General features: G+C 45.3%; 1 protein-coding gene across 1 annotated transcript in view; it reads right to left on the reverse strand.

The window, feature by feature from the left end:
* Positions 1–7,033: 7,033 nt before the first annotated feature.
* Positions 7,034–22,575, reverse strand: part of RBP1 (retinol binding protein 1, cellular) — a 32,986-nt gene continuing 17,444 nt past the window's right edge. The window contains 2 exon segments of the mRNA XM_006846618.1: positions 7,034–7,087; positions 8,414–8,515. Coding sequence (XP_006846681.1) covers positions 7,034–7,087; positions 8,414–8,515 — 156 coding nt within the window.

Here is a 22,575-nt window from a genome sequence, read left to right on the forward strand (position 1 = left end):
TGTCTCCCTGGCTTCAGCCTCTTCTGCTCTTCCGCTGTCCACACCCCGACAGTCACGAAGTCATACTGAGTCTATCAATGAGGTGCCACTCAGATCTTTTCTTTTAAAACTCACATTAGCTGCTTAAATGCTAGGTACTATTCAAATCCCTTTGGGTAGGCAGGCAGGCAGGCAGACATTGTTGCTATGTGCCGTTGAGTCAGTTCTAACCCAAAGAGATCCAGTGTAGAGTTTCCGAGCAGTGATTGGTGAGCTTGAACCTCTGACCTTGTGGTTCAAACCAACTTTGCAGTCCAGTGCATTAACCCAGAGTGCCACACCAGGACTCATATACATATATCTGTTCTAAGTTGTTTGTTGTTGTTAATTGTCATTAAGTTGGCCCCCAACTCATGGAGACACTGTGTACAACACTTCCTGGTCCTGTGCCATCCCCATGATCATTGGTGGATCAGACCATTGTGACTGATGTTCATTGACTGATTTTCTGAACTGGATTGCCAGGTCTTTCTTCCTAGTCCATCTCAGTCTGGAAGCTCCGCTAAAGTTTTTCATCATCATAGCAGCACATATGTCGCCACCGATAGATGGGTGGTGGCAGTGAATGTGGTGTATTAGCCAGGAATTGACCCCAAGTCTCCCACATGAAAGGTGTGAGAATTCTGCTACTGAACTACCAACATGCACTCAATGCATTTGCTCTTCATAAAACCTCCATGAAGATTTGTTAGTCCTGATTTCACATGAATCAATGGAGGGACAATGTAATTAAATGATTCGTCTTAACTCCAAGAAGCCCTGGCGGTTAGTGCTCAGTTACTAATTCAAAAATCAGTGGTTTGAATGTCCCAGCCTCTGTGTGGGAGAGAGCTGTGACAGTCTGCTTCTGTAACGATTTATATCCTTGAATAAAAATGTACAAATAGCAGAAGACAAACCAGACAACTGGGATCTCCTACAAATTAAACATTTATGCACATCAAAAGACTTCACCAAAAGAGTTAAAAGAGATCCTACAGACTGCGAAAATAATTTTGGCAATGACATATCAGACAAAGGACTAATCCCTAAAATTTATAGAAAACAATACCTCAACAACAAAAAGACAAACAATCCAATTTAAAAAAATTGGCAGAGGATATGAACAGACACTTCACCAAAGAAGACATTCAGGTAGCCAATAAACATATGAAGAAATGCTCACAATCACAAGACCTTAGAGAAATGAACATCAAAACTCAGTACAATGAGATAGCATCTTATCCCAGCATTAATAGCAAAATTCAAAAACACAGATACCAGAAAAAAACAAATGCTGATAAAGGTGTGGTAAAGATGTGGAGAGACCCCCCCACCTCCCCAGATACATACACACATTGGAATACTACACAATGTTAATGCTGAATCTGTGAAACATGTTATGACATGGATGAACCTGGAGGACATTGTTGTTGTTTTTAAGTACCATGGAGTCGGTTCCAACTCATAGTGACCCTGCACAGGGATTCCGAGGCTGTAAATCTTTATGGGAGCAGAAAGCCTCATCTTTCTCCCGTGGAACAGCTGGTAGTTTCGAACTGCCGACCTTGAAGTTAGCAGCCCGATTCGTAACCACTACGCTACCAGAGTGAAATTAGTCAGACGCAAAAGGACAAATATTGTATGAGATCGCTGTTATAAAAAGTCAAGAAAAGGTTTATACAGAGAATGAAACATTCTTTGAAGGTTACCAGGGGCAGGAGGAGAAAGGAGAGTAAGTCACAAACTTGTGGCTTGGTGTTGTTGTTATGTTGTTAAGAGGAAATGAGTTGCTGGGATTGTGGGCTCAGAACCAGGAGCATAGTCTAGGGAGATGTGAAGATCAACTGGCATAACATAGTTCAAAGAGATCATTTTCTACATCCTACTTTGGTGAGCAGCGACTGGAGCCTTAAAAATTTGTGAGTGATTACAATTAGTGGTCTCTCAACTTCCTAAGTAAAGAAGAGTGAAGAAAATCAAAGACAATTAGTCCATAAGAGGAATGGACTACACAAACCTCAGCCTCCACACCTCTGAGATCAGAAGAACTAGATGGTACCCAGCTACCAGTAATGACTGCTCTGAAAGTGATCTGGATAGAGTGGGAGAAAAATGTGGCATGATACAATCATAAAATAGACCAGCCTTACTGATAGAATTTGATAGAACCCCCCCAAACCAGGGCCTTAGAGACCCTTCAGGCATTGAACTGAACTCGTCCTTATGCCTCAACTTTCAGCCAAACAATAGACTGGCCTATAAGGTGAATGGAGTCCTGGCTTGGCTCTGTGGGATAAAGCACTGGACTACACGGTCAGTTTGAACCACAAGGTTGGAGGTTCAAACTCACCAGCTGCTCCTTGGAAACCTTATACAGGATCACTGTGTGTTGGAACCGACTCTATGGCACTTGGCAACAATAACAACATAAGGTGAACAATGACCTCTTAGAAAAATCAACCATAAGAGATCAAAAGGGAAGCATTTTCCCAGGGAGAAAGCTCAGAGTGCATGACGGAATAGAAAGAAGAAACGGGGAGACAGGGAGGAAGTCGGAAGAGTACTGTTACATTATGAGGCATGTCATTCATGTCACAAAACACAATGTGTAAGAGTTGATGAATGTCAAAGCAAATTTGCTCTGTGAGCTTTCACCTAAATCATGATGCAACATTTTTTAAAAGAAGAAAAAGATTTGCAGCTTTGGAAACCCGACGGGGCAGTTCTCCTCTGTCTTACAGGGTGGCTATGAGTCAGAATTGACTTAATAACAGGGGGCTGCTTTTTGTTTGCTTTATTTTTCTGGTTTGGGGACTTAATTTCATAAAACTAGGAAGTAGCAGAGCTGGGATCTGACCCCAGACTCTGTGGTTCCAGAGCTTGCATATGCAACTGTTTCACCTGTTCTTGTCCTCAGCCCAGGCATCTCGACCCTAAGCAGTCCCTGCCTAAACTGTCACTCATGGCAGTCCTAATTCTTGCAAACTTGAAATTATGCTTTATAAATATATCATTAAGGTTGCTATTTGTGTGACTTTTGAAGTAATGCAGCACTCCCCCCTCCCACTTAGTTCAAAAACTGTACTAAGTTAAAAAAAATTTTGTACTTTTTGAGTTGGCAGGTCTAGGGCATTGGCCCCAGGTGAGTTGATAAATGGACAACCTCCACCCTTTGTCAGTACTTGTGGGCATCACATTGTTGTGGCTACGCTGAAAGATTCAGTAGTGATTCCATCACTAGAACCTTGCTATAGTATCAGGCAGTTAGAACTGAAAGTCTTCTTTATATCCTCTAACAATGACATCTGAGTGCCGGTTAAATGGCGGAGCTTGCAGCGGTGCTCAAAACAGGGAAGCAACATCAATAGCTTTGGACCAAAGGTGAGAGGTGCTAAATTGTCACAGAGAAGGCCAAACGCACCATGATACCTGCTGCTGCCAATTTAGGGACGAGTCTTCTGCAGAATATTGGAGTAGCACTAAGCACAAGAAAAGCAACAATAAAGCTGAAAATACGCTTCTGTGGTTCCAGCTTTACGCACACTAGGAAACATCCCTCCTACTTGACATGAATTTCTTTGGGAAGATTAGTGTCATAGGAATTTGGAATTAAGTAACTGCCTGGTGCTATAGGCTCCTAACTGGTATTCCTCACTCTCCTACTACTGAGAGATGGATTCTGCTAACAGAAGGTGGATCAAATCATTCTGCTCGAAAAGCATATGCTTTCCAAGGCTGTAAATCTTTATGCGAGCAGAAAATCTCATCTTTCTTACATGGAGCAGTTGGTGGATTCGAACAGCTGATGGATTCAAACTGCTGACATTCGGTTAGCAACCCAACGTATAACCCACTGTGCTACTAGGAGTAGTTTGTAGTTCCCTCTTATTGCAATTGTTGTTAAATGCTGTCAAGTTGGTTCCAACTCATAATTACCATGTATAGGGTTTCTGAGGAGCGGCTGGTGGATTTGAACCACCAACCTTAATATGCAAAACAACCTTGCCATCTAGTGCATTATCCTGCAGTGCCACACCAAGATTCCAATAGAGGACATATCAGATATTAAACTGATAAGAACTGATATTATGCTTGATCTTAGCCAAAAGTCTGATAATAACTCCCAATATACAAGATGTTCCACCAGAGCAGGGCTGTGTCTCCCAAGTGTGGCTATGATTCAAGTACCACCTGGAAGCTCACACCAACCAGGATATACCTGTGCGTGCTGGTCAGCACCTGATAGATGGGTGAGGTCTTTATGTACTGGGGGCGGAGCTCTGAGGGGGCTTGATATATTTCCAAGTCCTGGGTGCCTACCAGGAGTGGCGGTAGATCAGTGCCCAGCACATAGCCTGCCTTCGTTACATGTCCATGGTACATAGGGACGAATGGTCTTTAGGGGTTCTCTTTTAACCTCAGGGACGAAGACCAGAGTAAATATGCTTCTGAGAGCTTAGAAGATTCTGGTCTGAGTTCCCTGGTCTGTTGTTGTTGGGGACACTCAATTCTAACTCATAGGGAGCCCCTGTGACACCGTACAACTTCTCCGTAGGATTTTCGTGGCTGTAATTTTTATGGAAGCTGATTGCCAGGTTTTTCTCCTGTGGTGCAGCTGGGTGGGTTTGAACTGACAATTTTTTTGGCTCGTAGCTGAGTGCTTAATCATTGTGCCATCAGGACTCCTATTCCCAGACTAGGAAAATGACCTCTAAAATTAAAACCAAGTCTCTCCCCAACCACCTCAATGTTTTACATTTATCCATGGTCGAGTTTCTTAACTTTGTCACTATTGATTCTTTGTTGTGGGATGTTGTCATGCATTGTGTGATGTTTAGCAGCATCCCTGGCCTCCACTCAGTAGGTGCTAGTAACCCCTACCCTCCAAGTCACTACAATCAAATATACAGAGACATTAATGAATGTCCCCTGAGTGGGTGGTGGTGGGGAAGCTAAATCACCCCCATTTGGGAATCACTAGTCTTATGCAGCAGTTCTTACCCCAGGTGCACATTAGAATCACCTAAGGAACTTACAAAATCACTGCTGCTTGGATCCCACTTTGAAACATTTAGATCTATACCTATTCCTTACTTACCAACTATCTTATTTTCTGACATTTCCCATTTGCAATGATAGTAAAAAAGCGATCTGATTATTTTGTGCATTAATGATGTACATCTGGCAGTAACGAATGCTGAGGTAGTAGTAATGCTAACTGTGATGGTTTTGTGTCAAGCACGCTGAGCCACAATTCCCAATGACTTGGCAGTTATGTAATGATGTAATTTGGCAGTTTTGTAAGGATGTAGTCATCCTCCATTTTCACATAACGACCTGATCTTTGGAATCTAACCATGTCAATAATTGCGGGTGTAGTTGGTTTGGGGCAGTGGTCTGGACCTAAAGGATTTTGAAAGTTTTCCAGGAGGTTGTAATATGCAGAGAGGACTGAGAACTACTCTAGTTCTGTAAGTTTCCTATGCATTACTATCTGGACACCCCACCAGTGCAGGAAGGGAGGTGTGATTATTGTGGCTTTCTGACTGGAGAAAAGGGACTGAGAGATGTGTGTTTCACTCTGCCCATCTGACTCCTAAGCCAGCTCACTTTCCAAGGGTCAGGGCAGAGTTTGGGCAGATTGTGTGGTGCTGACCAAGAGGGGTCCTTGGTCTGAGGCTTCCCTTTCCTCACTGTTTTCCCTATCCATAGTCTTCACCTCCCACCTCTTCTTCAGTTTCCTGGTGTTACTGTACGTGAAGCCATTACGAACAATCATTTATACATAAGGCTTCTTTCCATCTTCTAAGGAGAACTGCAAGTTAAGCCTCATTTATAACCGTGATAAGCACTGAACTACTAACCCCAAGGCTGGAGGTTCACACCAACCAACCAATCCTTGGAAACCCTATACAAGACTGCTATTGAGAGAGGAGGCCCCCACCCATAGGCCCCTGAGGCCTGGCTATAAGATCTTGAGGCCTAGGAATGAGGGAGGAGGCCTAGGTCACATACAAGAGAAACTAACAGCTTCTTCTGCTTTTGTAAAAAGCCGCTTTTCTAGGAACCACAAATGAGAAAGTAACATGGTGGTCTCACCACTCAGCCCTATGTAATCCTATATAAAGCTATTTCAGGGAGCTCAGCATTGGGGATGTTAGCCTACGGATGCTCCACCGGCAATAAAGCCTCTTCCTCTAATGACATTGGTGTTTGGGCCTCGTCTTCCTGCAACACTATGAGTTGGAACTGATTGGATGGCACTTTACAACAACAACAACATAACAGTGAAAAGACGATTTTCAGTCTATAAACAGGTGGGGGGAGTGTTGTACGGTGGGGACAGGGTGTAGTTATGACACCTGTAAAATCAAATCCAATACTTAATTGTCTTTGATTAAAGTTCATCTCATTCTATCTTGGGGTTAAAAATTCTGATCAGTTCCATTTCATTTCCAATTAAGTTATTGAAATTATTGCACATGATACAATTGTTAAACTGTTCTCGTTGATCTTCTTAACTAACCTCTAAGGTCCTGGCTGTGTGTGGCACTGTGAGATAAAGCACTGGACTGCAAGGTCCGTTTGAACTGCAAAGTCGGTGGTTCAAAGTCACCAGCCGCTCCTTGGAAACCCTATAAAGGGTTGCTATGAGTCAGAACCGACTCAAAGATACTAGACAACAACAACAAGGGTGGAGGGTTTCTTCTGTTATGCTTTGACTGTGACCGGATCCGTTGTCACACTTAATTCACAGATGATTGAGTATCTGCTGGTGGGTGGCTGAGTCTCTCTCTTCTGCCCAGGGTGACATAAGAGAAGTCAGCCTCACAAGTCCAGAAGAAGAAGTCAACACAGTGGGGATTTAAAGCAGAGATCACTTGTATTTGGGTGGCTTTATTTTATGAAAAGAAAAAGACAAAGACAAGGGCCATCTCTTCTAACAGATGCCTGCGGGGCAGGAATGGGCACCTCTCCTTCCTGGAGGTGTGGTTGGGCTGTCTGCTGGGCCTCACTGTACCTTCTTGAACACTTGCTTGCAGACTACACCTTGCACTCTCATTTCCTGAAACATAAACAGATGCACTTCATTGGCTAGGAAAAGTTCACACTTGCGGCTTGGTGTGTCTAGGACAGGGACTATGAAAATCCTCAGTGGCTGCTAATTTCTCCCAAGAGTTGGAGCAAACTAACCAATGCCTTGGAAAGTCCATTGAACTGAACCAGTGGAGAACAGACTCTGTTGCAAACTATACATGGAACTGGCTGGGGAAGAGATGTGGCTCAAAGCTCACCAGCAGGGCCTCTGATGTGTCCTTGTCAATAGACCAAGTGCTCTAAGACCCTCAGGCCTAAATCCAGGGTGGAGTCTGTGCCTGGATTTGGGAGCTCAAGTAGATTACCACAAGGTAAGGGACCGTGAACTAGTGCTGTGGTTCTGAGCTTTGAAAAGCACCTGGAACACATTCTGGAAAGATAAGACTGCCACTGAGTTGATTCTGACTCATAGTGATCTTGTATAGGTTGGCAGTTCGAACCTATCCAGTGGCACCATGGAAGGCAGGTCTGTGATCTGCATCCATCACAGTTACCAAGAAAAGACTGTAGAGCTCAGCTCGATTCTGTAACACATGAGGTTCCCATGCGTCAGAACCGGCTGGATGGCAACAGTGTTTTTACCAGGAATCTGTAGATATATTGTTTCACAGTGGACAGAGTGGAAGCAGTTTTGACATGAGACCCAGGTTGGAAGGCAGGGTGAGTGGGACCCGCCCACTGCAAACTGAAGAAGACAACTCTCCTCCTAACCTAGACTGAAATGATTTTCAGAGCTTACAGGATTCTCACCGGCTCTAGTCTTCCATAGTTTGGCATGGTGAAAATACTGAACATTTGGGAACACACTTAGGGTCTGTGCCTTTCTAATGTGCAATCATTCTGCTTAATCTACACTTCCTGAATCTACATGTCCTCATCTCCAATTGTTGTTGTTGTTAAGTGCCTTCGAGTCGATTCCGACCCATAGTGACCCTGTACAGGGTTTCTGAGGGTGTAAATCCTTACGGGAGTAGAAAGCTGCATCTTTCTCCCGCGGAGCGGCTGGTAGTTTCGAACCGCTGACCTTAAGGTTCGCAGCCCGATTCATAACCACTACGCTACCAGAACTCCTTCCTCATCTCCAATACAGGTCAATAATAACAGTACCTGGCCCATAAGGTTGCTGAGGGAATAGGAAGAGTAAAAATCGCAAAAGGATCTAGCTCAGTGCCTCATACTTACTGGATACACTCCTCACTACCTCTCTCTGATTGGACAACTCCTAGACTCTGAAAACTCATGTAGAAACTGGACCAGATCTTCCGGGCCCAGTCCATCCAGCTCAGCAACCTACCAGGTGCAGTTCGTCGCCCTCGATCCACTGGGTCCAGCCGCGCCCCTCTTTCTCACCCTTCTGCACGCACTCGATCTTGTCCCCATCCCAGTTCACCGTGGTCTGCCAAACAAGAATCACAGCTGTTAGTCCTAAACAGCAATGCCTAGGGCTGTGGAGTAGGCAGGCTCCTAACCTTGATAATCAAGGATGTCAATTTCATTATAGATTTGTAGCCCAACACTCCCTGCCTACCTCATGCTCTAATTATAGACTGCAAATCAGCTCTAAACTTCATGGAAACCTTCATAAATGTCATTTAAAAGGGTAGTTAGCAAGGAAAACACCACTGGGACAGGCTCTCAGTGCCATGGCAGAGAATGGGGCTGGGAAGGGAGGTGGGACCCAGGTGTGAACAGGGTGAAGTGGCTTTCCTGCCTGCAACTAAGGAGGGCCAGACCTCTCAGAGTACCCTGCCCACTCCCAGACATTTCATCCTAGGTACTGGGACACCAGAAAGACCCTATCCCTGCCCATCATCCCTTGGGGAGAATGAGCGATGGCAGCTACTTGCTGACTGCTTGCTCTTCAGGCTCTGTTTGCTGTCTCTAAATCCTTGTGACCATTCATTTGAAGCACAGATTGGTGCCTCCAGTTTACAGATCACATCAAGGGCCTTGCCAAAGTCATCAAGATGGTCAATGGAAGTGTCAGATTGAAGCACAGACCTATGGGATATCAAAGCCAAAGGCCCCTGCCTAAATGTCGAGTGTCACCAGAGCTACAGACCAGAGACTACAGGAGTCCAGGCAGGTGTCCAGGGATGGGGAGGCTTGGGGTACAGACACCAGGCACATTGCCTTGAAGGAGAGGAAAACAGAACAATGAGGCGCTGGGAAAGACTGGTCTGTTAGGGACCGTGCAATGAAGACCCAGAAATGTGACATCACAAACACTCTCAGGGAGCCCATCAGGTGGGCTCCTGGAGCTGTGGGGGAGGATCCTGTTCCCCTCCCACCTTTGTGTCCTCACATCTCCCTGAGCTCTGTGTGCCCTGCCAGGGAGGAGGAGGTCCAGCTATGCCTATGGGGTAGATTCACAGACTTGTAGGAGCAGCAAGGGCCCACTCATGAACTCAGGATTCACAATGATGGGATTTACAGGTCAGAGAGTGCTGTCTCCCCAGCAAAAACTATGAACTTAATGTCTAGATTGTGACTTCTCTTTCCCTGTATATAGGACTGGGCCATTCTGCATGGGGCAGTTCCACAGTATGAGCCACTGAATGAGCCAGAACTCAGCCTGTGCCTTGCTCAGAATGTGTTCAGAGAAAATCCATTCCTTCTCTGGGTCCCATTGTTTTTGGATCTCATTGTCATGAGGGGGTGCTATTAACTCAGAAGTCTTGTCTTTAGAGAGCTAAGGTTCTCAGATTCTTGTGTCCTCTGTCATGCTCAGTGGAGATTCAGGGCAGTCAGGATTTGGGAGAGGAGAAACCTGGGAAATGGGTGTAGAGTGAGCAGGGACACTCTGTACAGAACACCTCCCGTTTCCCCTTCCTTTCTGGGCTTGCTGATCACTACTGCCCTCTGCTGTCAGGATGATGAGTCACACAATGGAGGCAGAAGGGGCCCTAGAGGAACTCTACCCTCTGCTCCTGAGACTGTTCCCAGAGAGAAATGGAGCACAAGAGGATTTGAGGCATGAACTGAAGGCTTCTCTCGCTGGTCCAGAGACTCCACCAGGGTATACATCCAACCCCAAGCCAGAGAGACTCCAGTCAGAACTCAGTGTGGTCAATGTCTGAAGAGATGGATCATGGGGAAAGACCACTAATGACCACAGGTCACGCATAAGACAAGATGTCCATCTACCGGGTACCTTGCCCATGACAAACCTGAGAATAGACGTGGAAAACTCAGACAGTCCTGCACTTGGCTTACTCATCAGCTCATCAGCTGACCTTCACCCAGATGCCTACTTTTTACATACTAAGAGCATCTGACTTAATCAGAGGCACAAGAAGGAATCGCTGGTTCTCAATTATGATATACACACTCAGCCTCTACTGGAAACATCCCAATTACTGAACATATTCACACCCTCTGCATTGGAAAATACAAAGAAAGCTCAAAGAAGAAACTAAATCATAAACAGAATACCTGTGCTTTCCTTTCTCCAGAGATAAGTACTCTTAACAGTTTGGGGCTTTTTTTTTTTTTATCTATCCAAGTTTCTTTTCTTTTTTTAAACAAAATTAAAATTTCATCATTTCCTTTTCATAAATTAGGATTGCATCATTGACAGTTTAGTATCTGTGATCATTTAACTTACTTATGATCAATTTTCCACTTCAACAAATATTGTCCGTAAACATTAAGGATGACTGTCGGAAACCCTGTACAGGGTCACTATGAGTTGGAACTGACTCCACGGCATACCACCACCACCATATAATTTGTGGGGCTCACAGAAAACTGAAAATGAGATGCTACTTGTTCAAAAAAGTATTAAGAGAGCAAGAGCAGAGTGTTAAATCCAGAGAGGCCTGGTCAGAGATCGCTGCCCATGAGCTGACCTTCCTAGTATTGCTTTATACATGTATACTATCATTTAGCCAATTACTTGGACATTATGCTTGTTTACTCCATTATGTTGTACTTGTTAAATGCTGTCGAGTTGATTTCAACTCATAGGGGGACCCTGTATGAGGTTTCTGAGGAGCGGCTGGTGGATTTGAACTGCCTACCTTGTGGTTCTCAGTCCAGTGCTTATCCTAGAGCACCACCCCAGAAGTCTGTTATTGTTGTTAAGTACCGTGGAGTCGGTTCCGACTCATAGTAACCTGGCACAGGGTTCCTGAGGCTGTAAATCTTTACGGGAACAGAACCCTCTTTCTCCCATGGAACCGCTGGTAGTTTTGAACTGCTGACCTTGAGGTTGGCAGCCCGACTCGTAACCACTATGCTACCAGAGCTCCTTAGAGTCTGTTATAAGCTACTGTAAATCAGCCTTCCTTGTAAGCGTAATTTTCAATGCATTGTTTTATTAGAACTTCCAGAGATGAAACAGCTATATCGAAGAGTGCATATTACTAAGACTTTTGATAAGTATTGTCACGTTGCACTCCAGAAAGCTCACACTTGTTTGTATAACAATGTGAAAGTGACCCTTTCTAGGTCATGTGGCATCTTCTAATAGGGGTCATTTGGATATAAACAGTATAATACCTTAACCCCAAAGAAGGCGAAAAGCAGCCTTGCAGGCATTATGAGGGGCCAAGGGATCTGGCAAGACTACTTGAGTGTCAAGTAACCTCTTTTTGAACCCTAAAAATCAGACCTCTCAAAGGAGAGGCTTCCTAACACATGAATACCGTATCCACTTCCAAACGAAGCACTTTCTGAACTCCAAGCTCCTGTAGATTCTGATCCTGGGTCTGTAGGGTAGAGCAAAGACTAGTCTTCTCTGTCTTGGATGTTGTTGTTTTTGTTGCTGTTGCTGTTAAGAGCTGTTGAGCCAGTTCCAACTCATAGTGACTCTGTATAGGGTTTCCAAGAAGTGGCTGGTAGGTTTGAACCACTGACCTTGTGGTTGCAGTCCAAGGCTTATTCTATAGTGCTACACCAGGAACTCCATATTGGATGTAGATAAGATGAAAAGCTCAGAGAAGGTAAGTGAACCAGCTGAAGCATTTGGACTGGAACGTGGGATTTGTATGACTCAGTGCCCTTATGTTTCTCAGTCCAATTGACCCACAGAATCCTGAGAATAAATTGTTATTGTTTGGGGCTGGTTTGTTACACCACAGCAGATAACGGAAACATTTACTTTCTGCTGTTTTTCTGAGGGATAGAGAAAACATAAGCAAAATGCATAGGAGGCACTAGATAATGTTACTATGATACCACCCTTGTGCCCAGCCCAGAGCTTGGATTTTGATGAGGTTTGCTCATTGACTGGAGTCCCTGGGTGGTACAGACAGCCCAGTTCTTGACTACTCATTGAAAGGTTGGTAGTTCAAACCCATCCTGAGGTGCCTTGGAAGACAGGCCTGGTATCTGCCCCACCCCCCACCCCCACCCCAAAGTCACAGCTGTGGAAACCTCATGCAACCCAGAACAGAACTGTAACCCTGCACACATGGGGTCATCGTGAGTTGAAACCAACTCAGTGACAGTTGGTTTCTAGTTTTGTTTATTGAATTCAAACAATAGCTTTTTTAAAAAAGGTTTTATGAGACTATGATAGACCTGCTGCTATGCATCAAGGCTAAATTTTCCGGAAGGCTCTTCCCTTCCTGGAGACTGGGATCCCAGAGGAGATCTCAGAGGGTCTGCCTGCTGAGCAGGGTGTCTGGGAGCACTGCAATTCCTCCTGACCTGAAAATTTAATGAGCCTTGTTTAAGCTGAACAAGAGACACCCCATGGAGAGCTGTGATAACTCCAAGAATGTAATTTAGTTCTCCCACTTCACTGCCCCATGCTCACCTTTGGTGGGATGATATTTTCCTTGTTAGGCTTTTATCTTGTTGGAAAAAAACAGCCATTTCCCAGAGAGTTAGAATTGCCCAAGGAACACAACTGGAGGGTAAGGAATCAGGGAGGGGCTATTGCTGGCAAACCGATGAAAGTAACTATGGAAATAAGTAATGTTGAAAGAGGGATGGGTAGCAAACATTGGTGACGGGTTTTCTTGTGACACAAAATGTAACTTTGGATAACAACCTTCCCCAGGACCCAAGAACTCATTCCATGACCTACCATTGCATAAAAAAGTCACTCACCTTTGCTAGATCAGGAGCAGTGGAAGGAACAAAGATTCAGGCTTACTGATGCTGAATCTAAAATGGTCTTTAAGAGATCATGGATTCCATTTTCCTAGCCCAGACATTCACCATTGCTTGATCCACTTATAAAGATCTAGTGGGAGAATTTCAGGCCAAAGGATGCCCTGGCTGGGTTTTCTAGTCACACGTGAAAGGCAGATCTATACCTATAGTGGGCGGGGGAGTGGGAGTGGGCATGAGCACAAACCAAGGGGGTAGGCCGTGCTGCCCCCACCTTCTGCCATGGACTCTGGGACATTCACCTAGGAAATGAAGCCCAGACAAATCCAGGACCAAACAAGAGGCACGGCCACCTTCCACTCATCTCCTCACTGGGAATGTACACCCATGTTGTTGTTGTGAGCGACTGTAGTTAGTGAGCCCCTGCCAGCCATGAAACGATGCCTGGTTCTGTAGCATCTCTGTGACTAGTTGCAGACTGAACCACTGTGATTCCGCCAGTGAAAATCTGAAGGATTATTCATCCATCCACTGACACCCCTGCCTTTGGGTGGATTCTGAGACTATAAATCTTTATGAAACATACAGTTTCATCTTGGAGTTGTTGTTAAGTGTGTTAAGTGCCATTGAGTCAGTTATGACTCATAGTGACCTTGTACAGGGGTTTCCAAGGAGTGGCTGGTGAGCTTGAACCACTGACCTTGTGGTTCAAACTGACTTGGAAGTCTAGCGCATGAACCCACTGCAACACACCAGTAGCAAGCAGGTGGGTTTGAACCACTGACCTTACAGTTAGCAGCTTAATGTCTAACCATAGAACCACCAGAGTTCCTTTACTCATCCAGGAACCCCTAAGTGTCTGCCAATGGGCTGGACTAGGTGTACAAGGAAGCTAGTCAAACTTTTCTATTAAAAACTAAGACTAACTTTCAACACTTGGGTTTCGTCAGCAGCTTTCCCAGAGAGACATGCATCAGTAGATGAATGAAGCCTGTCTCGCACCATATTGACAAGAGGCTGTCACTTAAAAAGCCATTCTCCAGTTCCTAACCACTTAGAAAGTAAGGGGACTAGTGACACAGAAAACCCAGTTCCCATAGGCAGCGTGAGTGTATGTGTCCCAAGGATGCTGCAAGGTCCACTTTCCCCTTCTGGTGACTGGTACTAACAGTGACAGACAATGACCACTAAATGGAAACATCTCTTGGCAGTGACCTGGTATGACCTATGAGTGGTGGGACCCATTTTGGCTGCCACAAAGTTTGTGACACTCCTTAAAACTCCCAATTGCCCAAACTATCCACTCCAAAGAGCAGAGGAATGATGGCTCCCTTGCTCCCCTCTGCTGTGACCTACTTCCAAGAGTAAGGACTGAATCTTGTCTGTCTCTGTGGTTGCAGACCCAGGTTTAAGGAGGTGGTGTGACTCACCCACAGGGCCAGCACCAGGACTGACTTCTGTCTGACTCCAAAGTTCATGCTCTTTAACTGTGGGGGTACAGTACGATCAGCACTGGACTTCGAACCACAACGTGGACAGTTCAAACCCAATAGCTGCTCCTAGGAAACTCTACATAGGGTTGTTATGAGTTGGAACTCAGCGGCACTTAGCAACAACAACAGGTGTTTTCTATACAGAATCATTAAATGATGCAAACTGACCTTTCTTTCCAGGGTTTGCTTTTAAAGAGGGCTTCTTTCTGGGTAATGCAAATGGTAACTGAAAAGTTGAAGGTTCAAGTCTACCCAGAGATGCATTGGAAAAAAGGCTGGGCCATCTACTACTTCTGAAAGATCCCAGACATTGAAAACTCGGTAGAGCATAGTTCTACTTTGACACACAAGGGGTTGCCCTGAATTAGAGTCTGTTCAACAGCAATGGCTTTTTCCTCACTTAGAGGGTACAATGGGTAAGTGCTGGTCAGTTCAAACACACCAGCCACTCATTCTGTGGTAGAGAAGACTTGGTGATTTGCTCCTATAAAGATCCCAGTCTGGGATCCCAATTGGGCAGTTCTGCTGTCCTGAGAGGTCGCTATGAGTTGGAATGGACTCAATGGCACACAAAAACGTGCTCCCAGGGCAAACACAAGTGTCCTCATTCTCCAGTGCTAGTGTTGAACAAGTGATGGAGGAACGAGGGGACAAGGGAGCAGAGAAACGGTCCTGGGAATTCCCACATGCCCACATGTTTTTTAGAGTTAAAAAACTTGGTGGTGATGGTGGTTATGTGCTGTGGAATCGGTTCTGACTCATAGCGACCCTATGAGTACAGGGTTTCTGAGGCTGTAAATCTTGACAGGAGCAGAAAGCCTCATCTTTCTCTCATGAAACAGTTGGTAGTTTTATCTGCTGATCCTGAGATTAGCAGCCCGATTCGTACCCACTACACTACCAGAGCTCCTTAGATTTATATTAACTGAACAGCCCAAGTCACCCGGGGGGTCAAGGGCAGAGTCATGGTTTGAACCCTGTTTTTTCTGCCAAGTTCCAGGTCTGCCCACTGAGTGAGTGGGAGGAACTGTCATAGCTCTAGCAGGCTGGTAATTATCTAAAATCAGCACATTCGGGAGGAAAGCCAACTTCACACTAAAAGCAGATTAAAACTAAATTAATATGGCCCTAAAAATGTGAACGAGTAATTAGAGATATAAAAACTGCTAGAAGTAAATGCTACGAACCAGGAAGGCATCTGTGAGCAAGAGTAAGAATGCCAGAGAGAAGCCAACAACAAACAATAGAATACTTCTTAGGACACACAAAAAGGTACTCTGGGTAAGACTCATCTTCTTAATATTTTATGTGAAAAATCAATATGAAAAGAGGACACCATCAGAGAACTCAGGGTCCATGGAGGCCAAAGTTTGGGATGGGAAGGTGGGAATGAAGGATGGGGAAGGTCACAGGGTACATGAGGAATTGCACTCATTCATTCCACACATATTTGGAATGTCACACATATTTGGAGCTCGACCGGGAGGACTGGACCCCAGCTCTGCCATGGACTGCTCAGTCTGTGGAGAAGACAGTCAAACAGACTGGCAATGACACCCCTGTGACCTGTGCTGGGATGGGGGATGGTCAACCAACCCAGTCTGACAAGGCAAGGTTTAGGAGAGACTTCTTAGTGGAAGTGACAGCATCGCTGTCATCAGCACTGTGACCACCATCACCATGACAACACACACTGAGTACTTGTTTTGAGCCATGCAGAGTATTAAGCAAATTACATGCCATATGAAATAAAATGCTTGCAACTTCATGGACTGGGTACTCTTCTTCCCGTTTTACAGATGTGGAGACTGAAGCCTTGAAGTCACCAGACATGAAGGAGGGAGATGAAATCTGACCAGAGAGACCAGAGTGCCCTGATCTAACGTGACCCTGGAAATGGTGGGTAGGATCTGGGGGGAACAGTTTGCAGTCTGGTTCTGGGCAACATTCAGCAGTCATGAATTCTATACCTCCCCCTACTTGCTAGCCTCGGGGTGCCAGGAGTAAGGAGAGTCCCTCATCCCACCCCTTCAGGGCCCACAGACAATGGGAGAAAACAAGCAGATAAAAGAATCCCAGCAGACTGGAAAGTGCAGGGTAAATGCAGGTGCCAGAGGTTATCAAAATCGAAGTGGGGCTGAGGCCCATAAGGGAAGGTGTCCTGTTGGAGGTAATGCTGGAGTGGGAACCAGAAAACACCACAGGAGTTAGGTTAAGAAGTAAAGAGAGGACCATGGAACCCCAGGCCCAAATGCAGGTCAGGGACAAAAGAAGCTGTACAAGGAAGGCTTCTAAATCGGCTTAGCCAGGCTGAGAGCTCTTGGAATCAGCCTCCCCCAGGGTACTGGTCTCTGCACTCCCAACTCCACAGGCCACTCACAACCTCTCTTCCTCCTAGCTTCTGGCCTTAGTGGCTCCAGCCAGCCAAGCCTGGGGCTATGGAAAGTCCAGATGCTAGCTTATCTGGCAGACAGAGCCTGGCTCTGCTGTCTAGGCCAGTCCAGTAACTCAGCCAGTTACCAGGTCCATTGGGGCTGCAGGATGAGGTGAAAGCAAGACGTCCTACCAGAGTGTTCAGAGGGCCTCCGCCTTCCGCCGGAGTCTCTGCTGTTACTTTTATCTTTCAAGGCAGATAGCAATAAACAGTCCCACAAAGATTAGAGGTGGTTCATATCATCCTCACCCCGGAAGAGTGAGCAGGTCAGAATCTCTTGACCTGTGTGAGCTACCTAGGGTCAAAAAATAAATAAATCAATAAAATGAAACCTAACCAGTTGTTGTGGAGTTCTTTCTGACTCTGGCCACCCCACTGTGTCAGAGAAGAACTATGCTCCACAAGGTTTTCAATGGCTTTTTCAACAGCAAGTCACTGGGCCATTCTTCTGTGTCAACTCTGGGTGGACACAAACCTCCAACCTAACAATTTGCAGCTGAGCACTTAACGGTGCCACTCAGGAACTTCACTTGGAGGCTGGAACCCTTATGTTTGCTACAGGAGTCCCAATGGTCACCTTTGAGCTTGTGGCAGAGAAAATGGCACATCACTAAATTGCTGAATGAATGCAAGTATAAATGAGTAAACAGCAGAAAACTCTAAGGGGACTCTTGCCACTTTGCAGGCTCTCTTTTAAGATGGAATAGCCCAAGCAACGCAGTGGTTTATTCTTCTGTAGACTGTTGTTAAATGCCCTCCAGTCAGTTCCAACTCAAAGTGATTCTGCTAGCCTGGTTTCTGAGGAGCGACTGGTGGGTTTGAACTGCCAGCCTAACAGTTAGCAGTCCCATGTTTATCCTATAGTGCCACACTAGGGAAATTCCATAGACTGATGATGTTAAGTGCTGTTGAGTCAGTTCCAACTGTATGGGGTTCCAAGGAGTGACCGGTGAGCGTGAACTCTGACCTTGAGGCTCAAAGTGACCTTGTGGTCCAGAGCTTACCCTATAGCATCACACCAGGACTTCTTCCAAATATTGTTGTTGTTAAATACCATGGAGTCGGTTCCAACTCATAGTGACCTTGCACAGGGTTTCTGAGGCTGTAAATCTTTACGGGAGCAGAAAGCCTCATCTTTCTCCCGTGGAACAGCTGGTAGTTTCAAACTGCTGACCCTGAGGTTCGTAACTCCTAATAAGTGACACTGGGTCCAAGCCTCTAAGAATGTATTTCCTGACTCTCTACTATGTGTCAGGAGCTTTCCCCATTTTTTTTTACATAACTTGTAAGCCATCCTTGGAAGTGGATATCATTTTTCTATTTTATAGTTAGGAAACTGAGGTTCAAGGTGATTAGGGACCCAGCCCAGGGTCACACAGTCAGTAAAAGTATGAGACAAGACTCACATTCCTTCTACCTTACTCTGAACCCACAGCCCCACCTGGAGCATAAGTTCCCACGTGGCATTGTGTGTGTGCTGGAAGCCTTGGCTGATGAGTAACACCTGGCTGGCTGCAGGCCCAACTACCAGATAGCAGCTCCTTTTGCCTGAGTGGGCATTCATGAGGAACCCAATGACACACCTTAGATACCGTCAGATCTGAGCTTAAATCCCGTCTCCACCTCTTTCTAGCTGGGTGACCCTGAGAAATTTACTCTGCCTCTCTGAGTCTCTATTTTCTAATAAACAAAATGGAGCGAATAAGCTCTACCACAGAAGAGTCATCAGGATGAGAGGAAACAAGGGTTCCAAGGAACTATTTCAATTCAGCACTGGACATATAAAATACTCTGTAGGAAGAAGTTCCCTCTGCATTTCGCTTCACACAGCCTGTTCTCTGTGGGTGAGGAGGGGTATTTGTCCTTTCCTCCCTGCTAGCTCTTCTCTGGATAGCCAGATGGCCGTTCACATCTGTGACCACCACCAGAATGTTATCTTCTGGAAGTCAAGTCCACAGAGGGGAGGGAGTAGTAAGAACAGCTGGTATTGATCAAGCAATTTGCAGTGCAGTCCTTTCCCACACATGGCTCATCTAATCCTCACCAGGAAGGAGGTCTTCTCTGGTTGAGCTGACCCCCAACTCATGATGCCCCATGCACAAGGGAACCAATCACCGCCCGGTTCTGTGTCATCCCCATGATGAGTTGTGGAATGGTCCACTGTGACCCACAGAGTTGTCACGGACTGAGTTTTAGAAGATTTCCAGGACTTTTCCTTCGAGTGCATCTCAGTCTGAAAGCTCCACTGTAAGCTATGCGGCATCATAACGACACACAAGCCTCCAGTGATGGTGGCTGCACGTGAGGTGTATTGCTGGAGAAACGAGCCTGGTCTTCAGCATGGAAGGTGAGCATTCTACCACTGTACCACCAGTGCCCCCAAGAAGTACCCCTACTGCACAATTATCTCCATTTTACAGGCAGGTAGAGGCACAGAGAGGTGGAATAACCTGCCTAAGGTCATCCACTTTGTAAGTGGCGGGGTGGGATTCCAAAGATGGTGGCTAAGCCACAGAACTGAACTGGTAAGGGTGGCCAGGCCCCTGCCTTGCAGGGAGTTGGGCTGTGGACAAATAAGGGCCAGGCACAGCTGCTTTCAGTCCTTAAAGCTGGGGCTCTCAGCCAGCTGTGAGGCCTCTGTTGTTGGGGAGAGTGGGATGTCATGAAGACCTCACTCCTTTGGGGCTGGTGATTCTTTCCAAACTATCACTTCTTAATTGGGTTAGCCTTTCCATGTTAGAATAAGCAAATCTCAGAGAAACTAGGCCAGAGCTTGGACCCTCCAGAGGTGGGGAAACTTTTTTCTGCCAAAATTTTAATATAATTCATGGGCTGTACAAAAATTATCAACTTAAAAATTTGCCTGCTATATTTGGAAAAACATTAATTGACTTACCCTAATCTCGTGGTCAGCAGTTCAAAACTACCAGCTATTCCGCAGGAGAAAGATGAGACTTTCTGTTCCCATAAAGATTTACAGCCTTGGAAACTCTGTACAGGGTCGCTATGAGTGGGAACCCACTCCATGGCACATAACAACAACAACAACAACAAATGTGATGTCTGGAACTGCAGATGCCTAGGCAGGGCCAGGTCAAATGATCTTGTGGGCCTTATACAGTCCACGGGCTGGACAGTCCCCACCCCTGCCTTAAAATAACTATGACATATCTCTTTGGCTGCAATATGGAGTCAGATAGGTTCAAATTCTAGTTCCACTAGCTAACTATCTGATCACAGACAAGTAAAATATCTCTATAAGGTGCCTCATTTTATTCATGTATAATATAGGAAAAACACTGGTACTTTACTTCTAAGGAACATTCTGGCTGTACTTTTTCCAAGATATGTTAAGTTGCTGTTGAATCAGTTCTAACTCATAGCATCCCTGTGTAGGATTTCCAAGGGATAGATCGTGGGTTTGAACCACCATCCTTGCGGTTAGCAGTCTAGTGCTACAGGTAGTCCATGGTATTTTCAACATTCTTCACCAATACCATAATTCAAAGGTATCAATCCTCTGGCATTCCTTACTCACTTTCTCATGCATTTGAGGGGACTGACAATATCATCATAGAATTGTCAGGCACATTTTAGTCTTCAAAGTGACATCTTTGATTTTTTAACACTAAAGAGGTCTTTTGCAAAAGAATTACACAACGGGATACGTTGCTTGATTTCTTGACTGCTGCTTCCATGGCAATGATTGTGGATCCAAGTAAAACAAAATCCTTGGCACCTTCATTGATTTCTTTGTTTATCATGATGTTACTTATTGGTCCAGCTGTGAAGATTTTTGTTTTCTTTATATTGAAGTGAAATCTATACTGAAGACTATAGTCTTTGATCTTCATCTGTGTTTCACATCGTTTTGGCTTTCAGCAAGTAAGGTTGTGTCATCTGCATATTGTAGTTTGCTAATGAGCTGTGTTATTCTTCACACAGTCCAGTTTCTCGAATTAACATACAGACTGAGTTGTTTTTGTTGTTGTTATTGCTAAGTGCCTTCGAGCTAGTTCCAACCCATAGTGACCCTGTATAGGGTTTCTGAGGAGCTGCTGGTGAGCTTGAACCACTGACCTTGTGGTTCAAACTGACCTTGCAGTCAGTTCTGCGCATTAACTCACAGCACCACACCAGGACTCCAGGCTGAGTACATAAGGTGAAATGATATAACCTTGACATACACTTTTCCTGATTTTAAGCCATGCAAGAAACATTAGCTATGTTAGCTATGACACCTGGCTACCATTTATAATGTTTGAGGTTCTGCTGTTTTTATGTGACATTCATTTAATGGGAACTTTTTAGCTCTTCATATTAGACATTGGAGATACAAAGGTGTGGGGCCACTGTCTAATATCTCACAGACGTAATAAGTCTCACAGGTGCCCCACAAGAAGTAACTGCAAAGAGGGGCAACGAGGCCAGGAGGAGGCAGGTAGTGTCAGCAAAGCAGGAATTATTCTCTGACGGAAGAGGCAAGGGAGCTTATTCCATGGACATAGCAGAGAGAATGGAATCTGCAAATGGTAGGATGGGATCAAGCACAAGGTGTGAGCAAGAGAAGAGGGTTTAGGCGTGCCAGACCCAGCCATTTGGCCTTTATCTGTCAGCACTGGGGAGCCCGTGAGGGTTCTGAGCCGGGGAATAGTAGTAACATAACACTTCTGGTGGAGAAGGTAAAGGATGGGTCAGATGGTAGAATGGAGATCAGTGTGGAGATGCTGCAGTTGTTAAATGAAATAACCCATGGAAAATGCTAAGACTGGCACCTAGTAAGCACAGGAGTTGTGCATTATTACGATGACTGTTATTCAAGACAAGAGGTAGTCACAGCTAACCAGCTGTCATCAAGTGGATTCTGACTCAAGGGGATCATGGTGAGTGATCAGGGAAAACTATGCTCCACAGGCTTCTCAAGAGCTGATTTTTCAGAGCAGATCACCAGGCCTTTCTTCTGAGGAGCTTTTGGGTGTGTTCTTGGTCACTTAATTGCCACCCAGCTACTTCTATTCAGAGCATTAGGGATTGAAAAGGGAGCGGGGTGGGAGTGGGCAGGTAGGGGGATGTTAGCAGCACCTGTGGGATTTGTTGGCTGACTGCCCATCAACACATTCCCAGTATCTTCACAGTGAATACTTAACGGGGCTAGTGGGGTCAGCAGAACTCATTCACAACCTCTATAGCTAGCTAGGCTTATTTGACGTTTTTGGAACACAAGTGGGAGGCAGCTTGGTCAATAAACCTTGCAAAACTCAGGGCTCAGAGAGATTTGAAGTCAGACCCCAGGACTGTGGTTAACCAGCCGTGAGACCCTTGGGTCCCTGTCTGTAAAGTGGGAGAGTGGCAGGACCTCAGATGGTAGCTTTGCTTGTATGCATTATTACAGATTATGACCGCACCTTGGTACCAATGGAGACCATTTTGTTTTGCTTTTCTTCTTTCTTTTTTGAATGATTTTTC

Source organism: Chrysochloris asiatica, unplaced genomic scaffold, assembly GCF_000296735.1.
Source record: "Chrysochloris asiatica unplaced genomic scaffold, ChrAsi1.0 scaffold00028, whole genome shotgun sequence".
NCBI classification, from domain to species: domain Eukaryota; kingdom Metazoa; phylum Chordata; class Mammalia; order Afrosoricida; family Chrysochloridae; genus Chrysochloris; species Chrysochloris asiatica.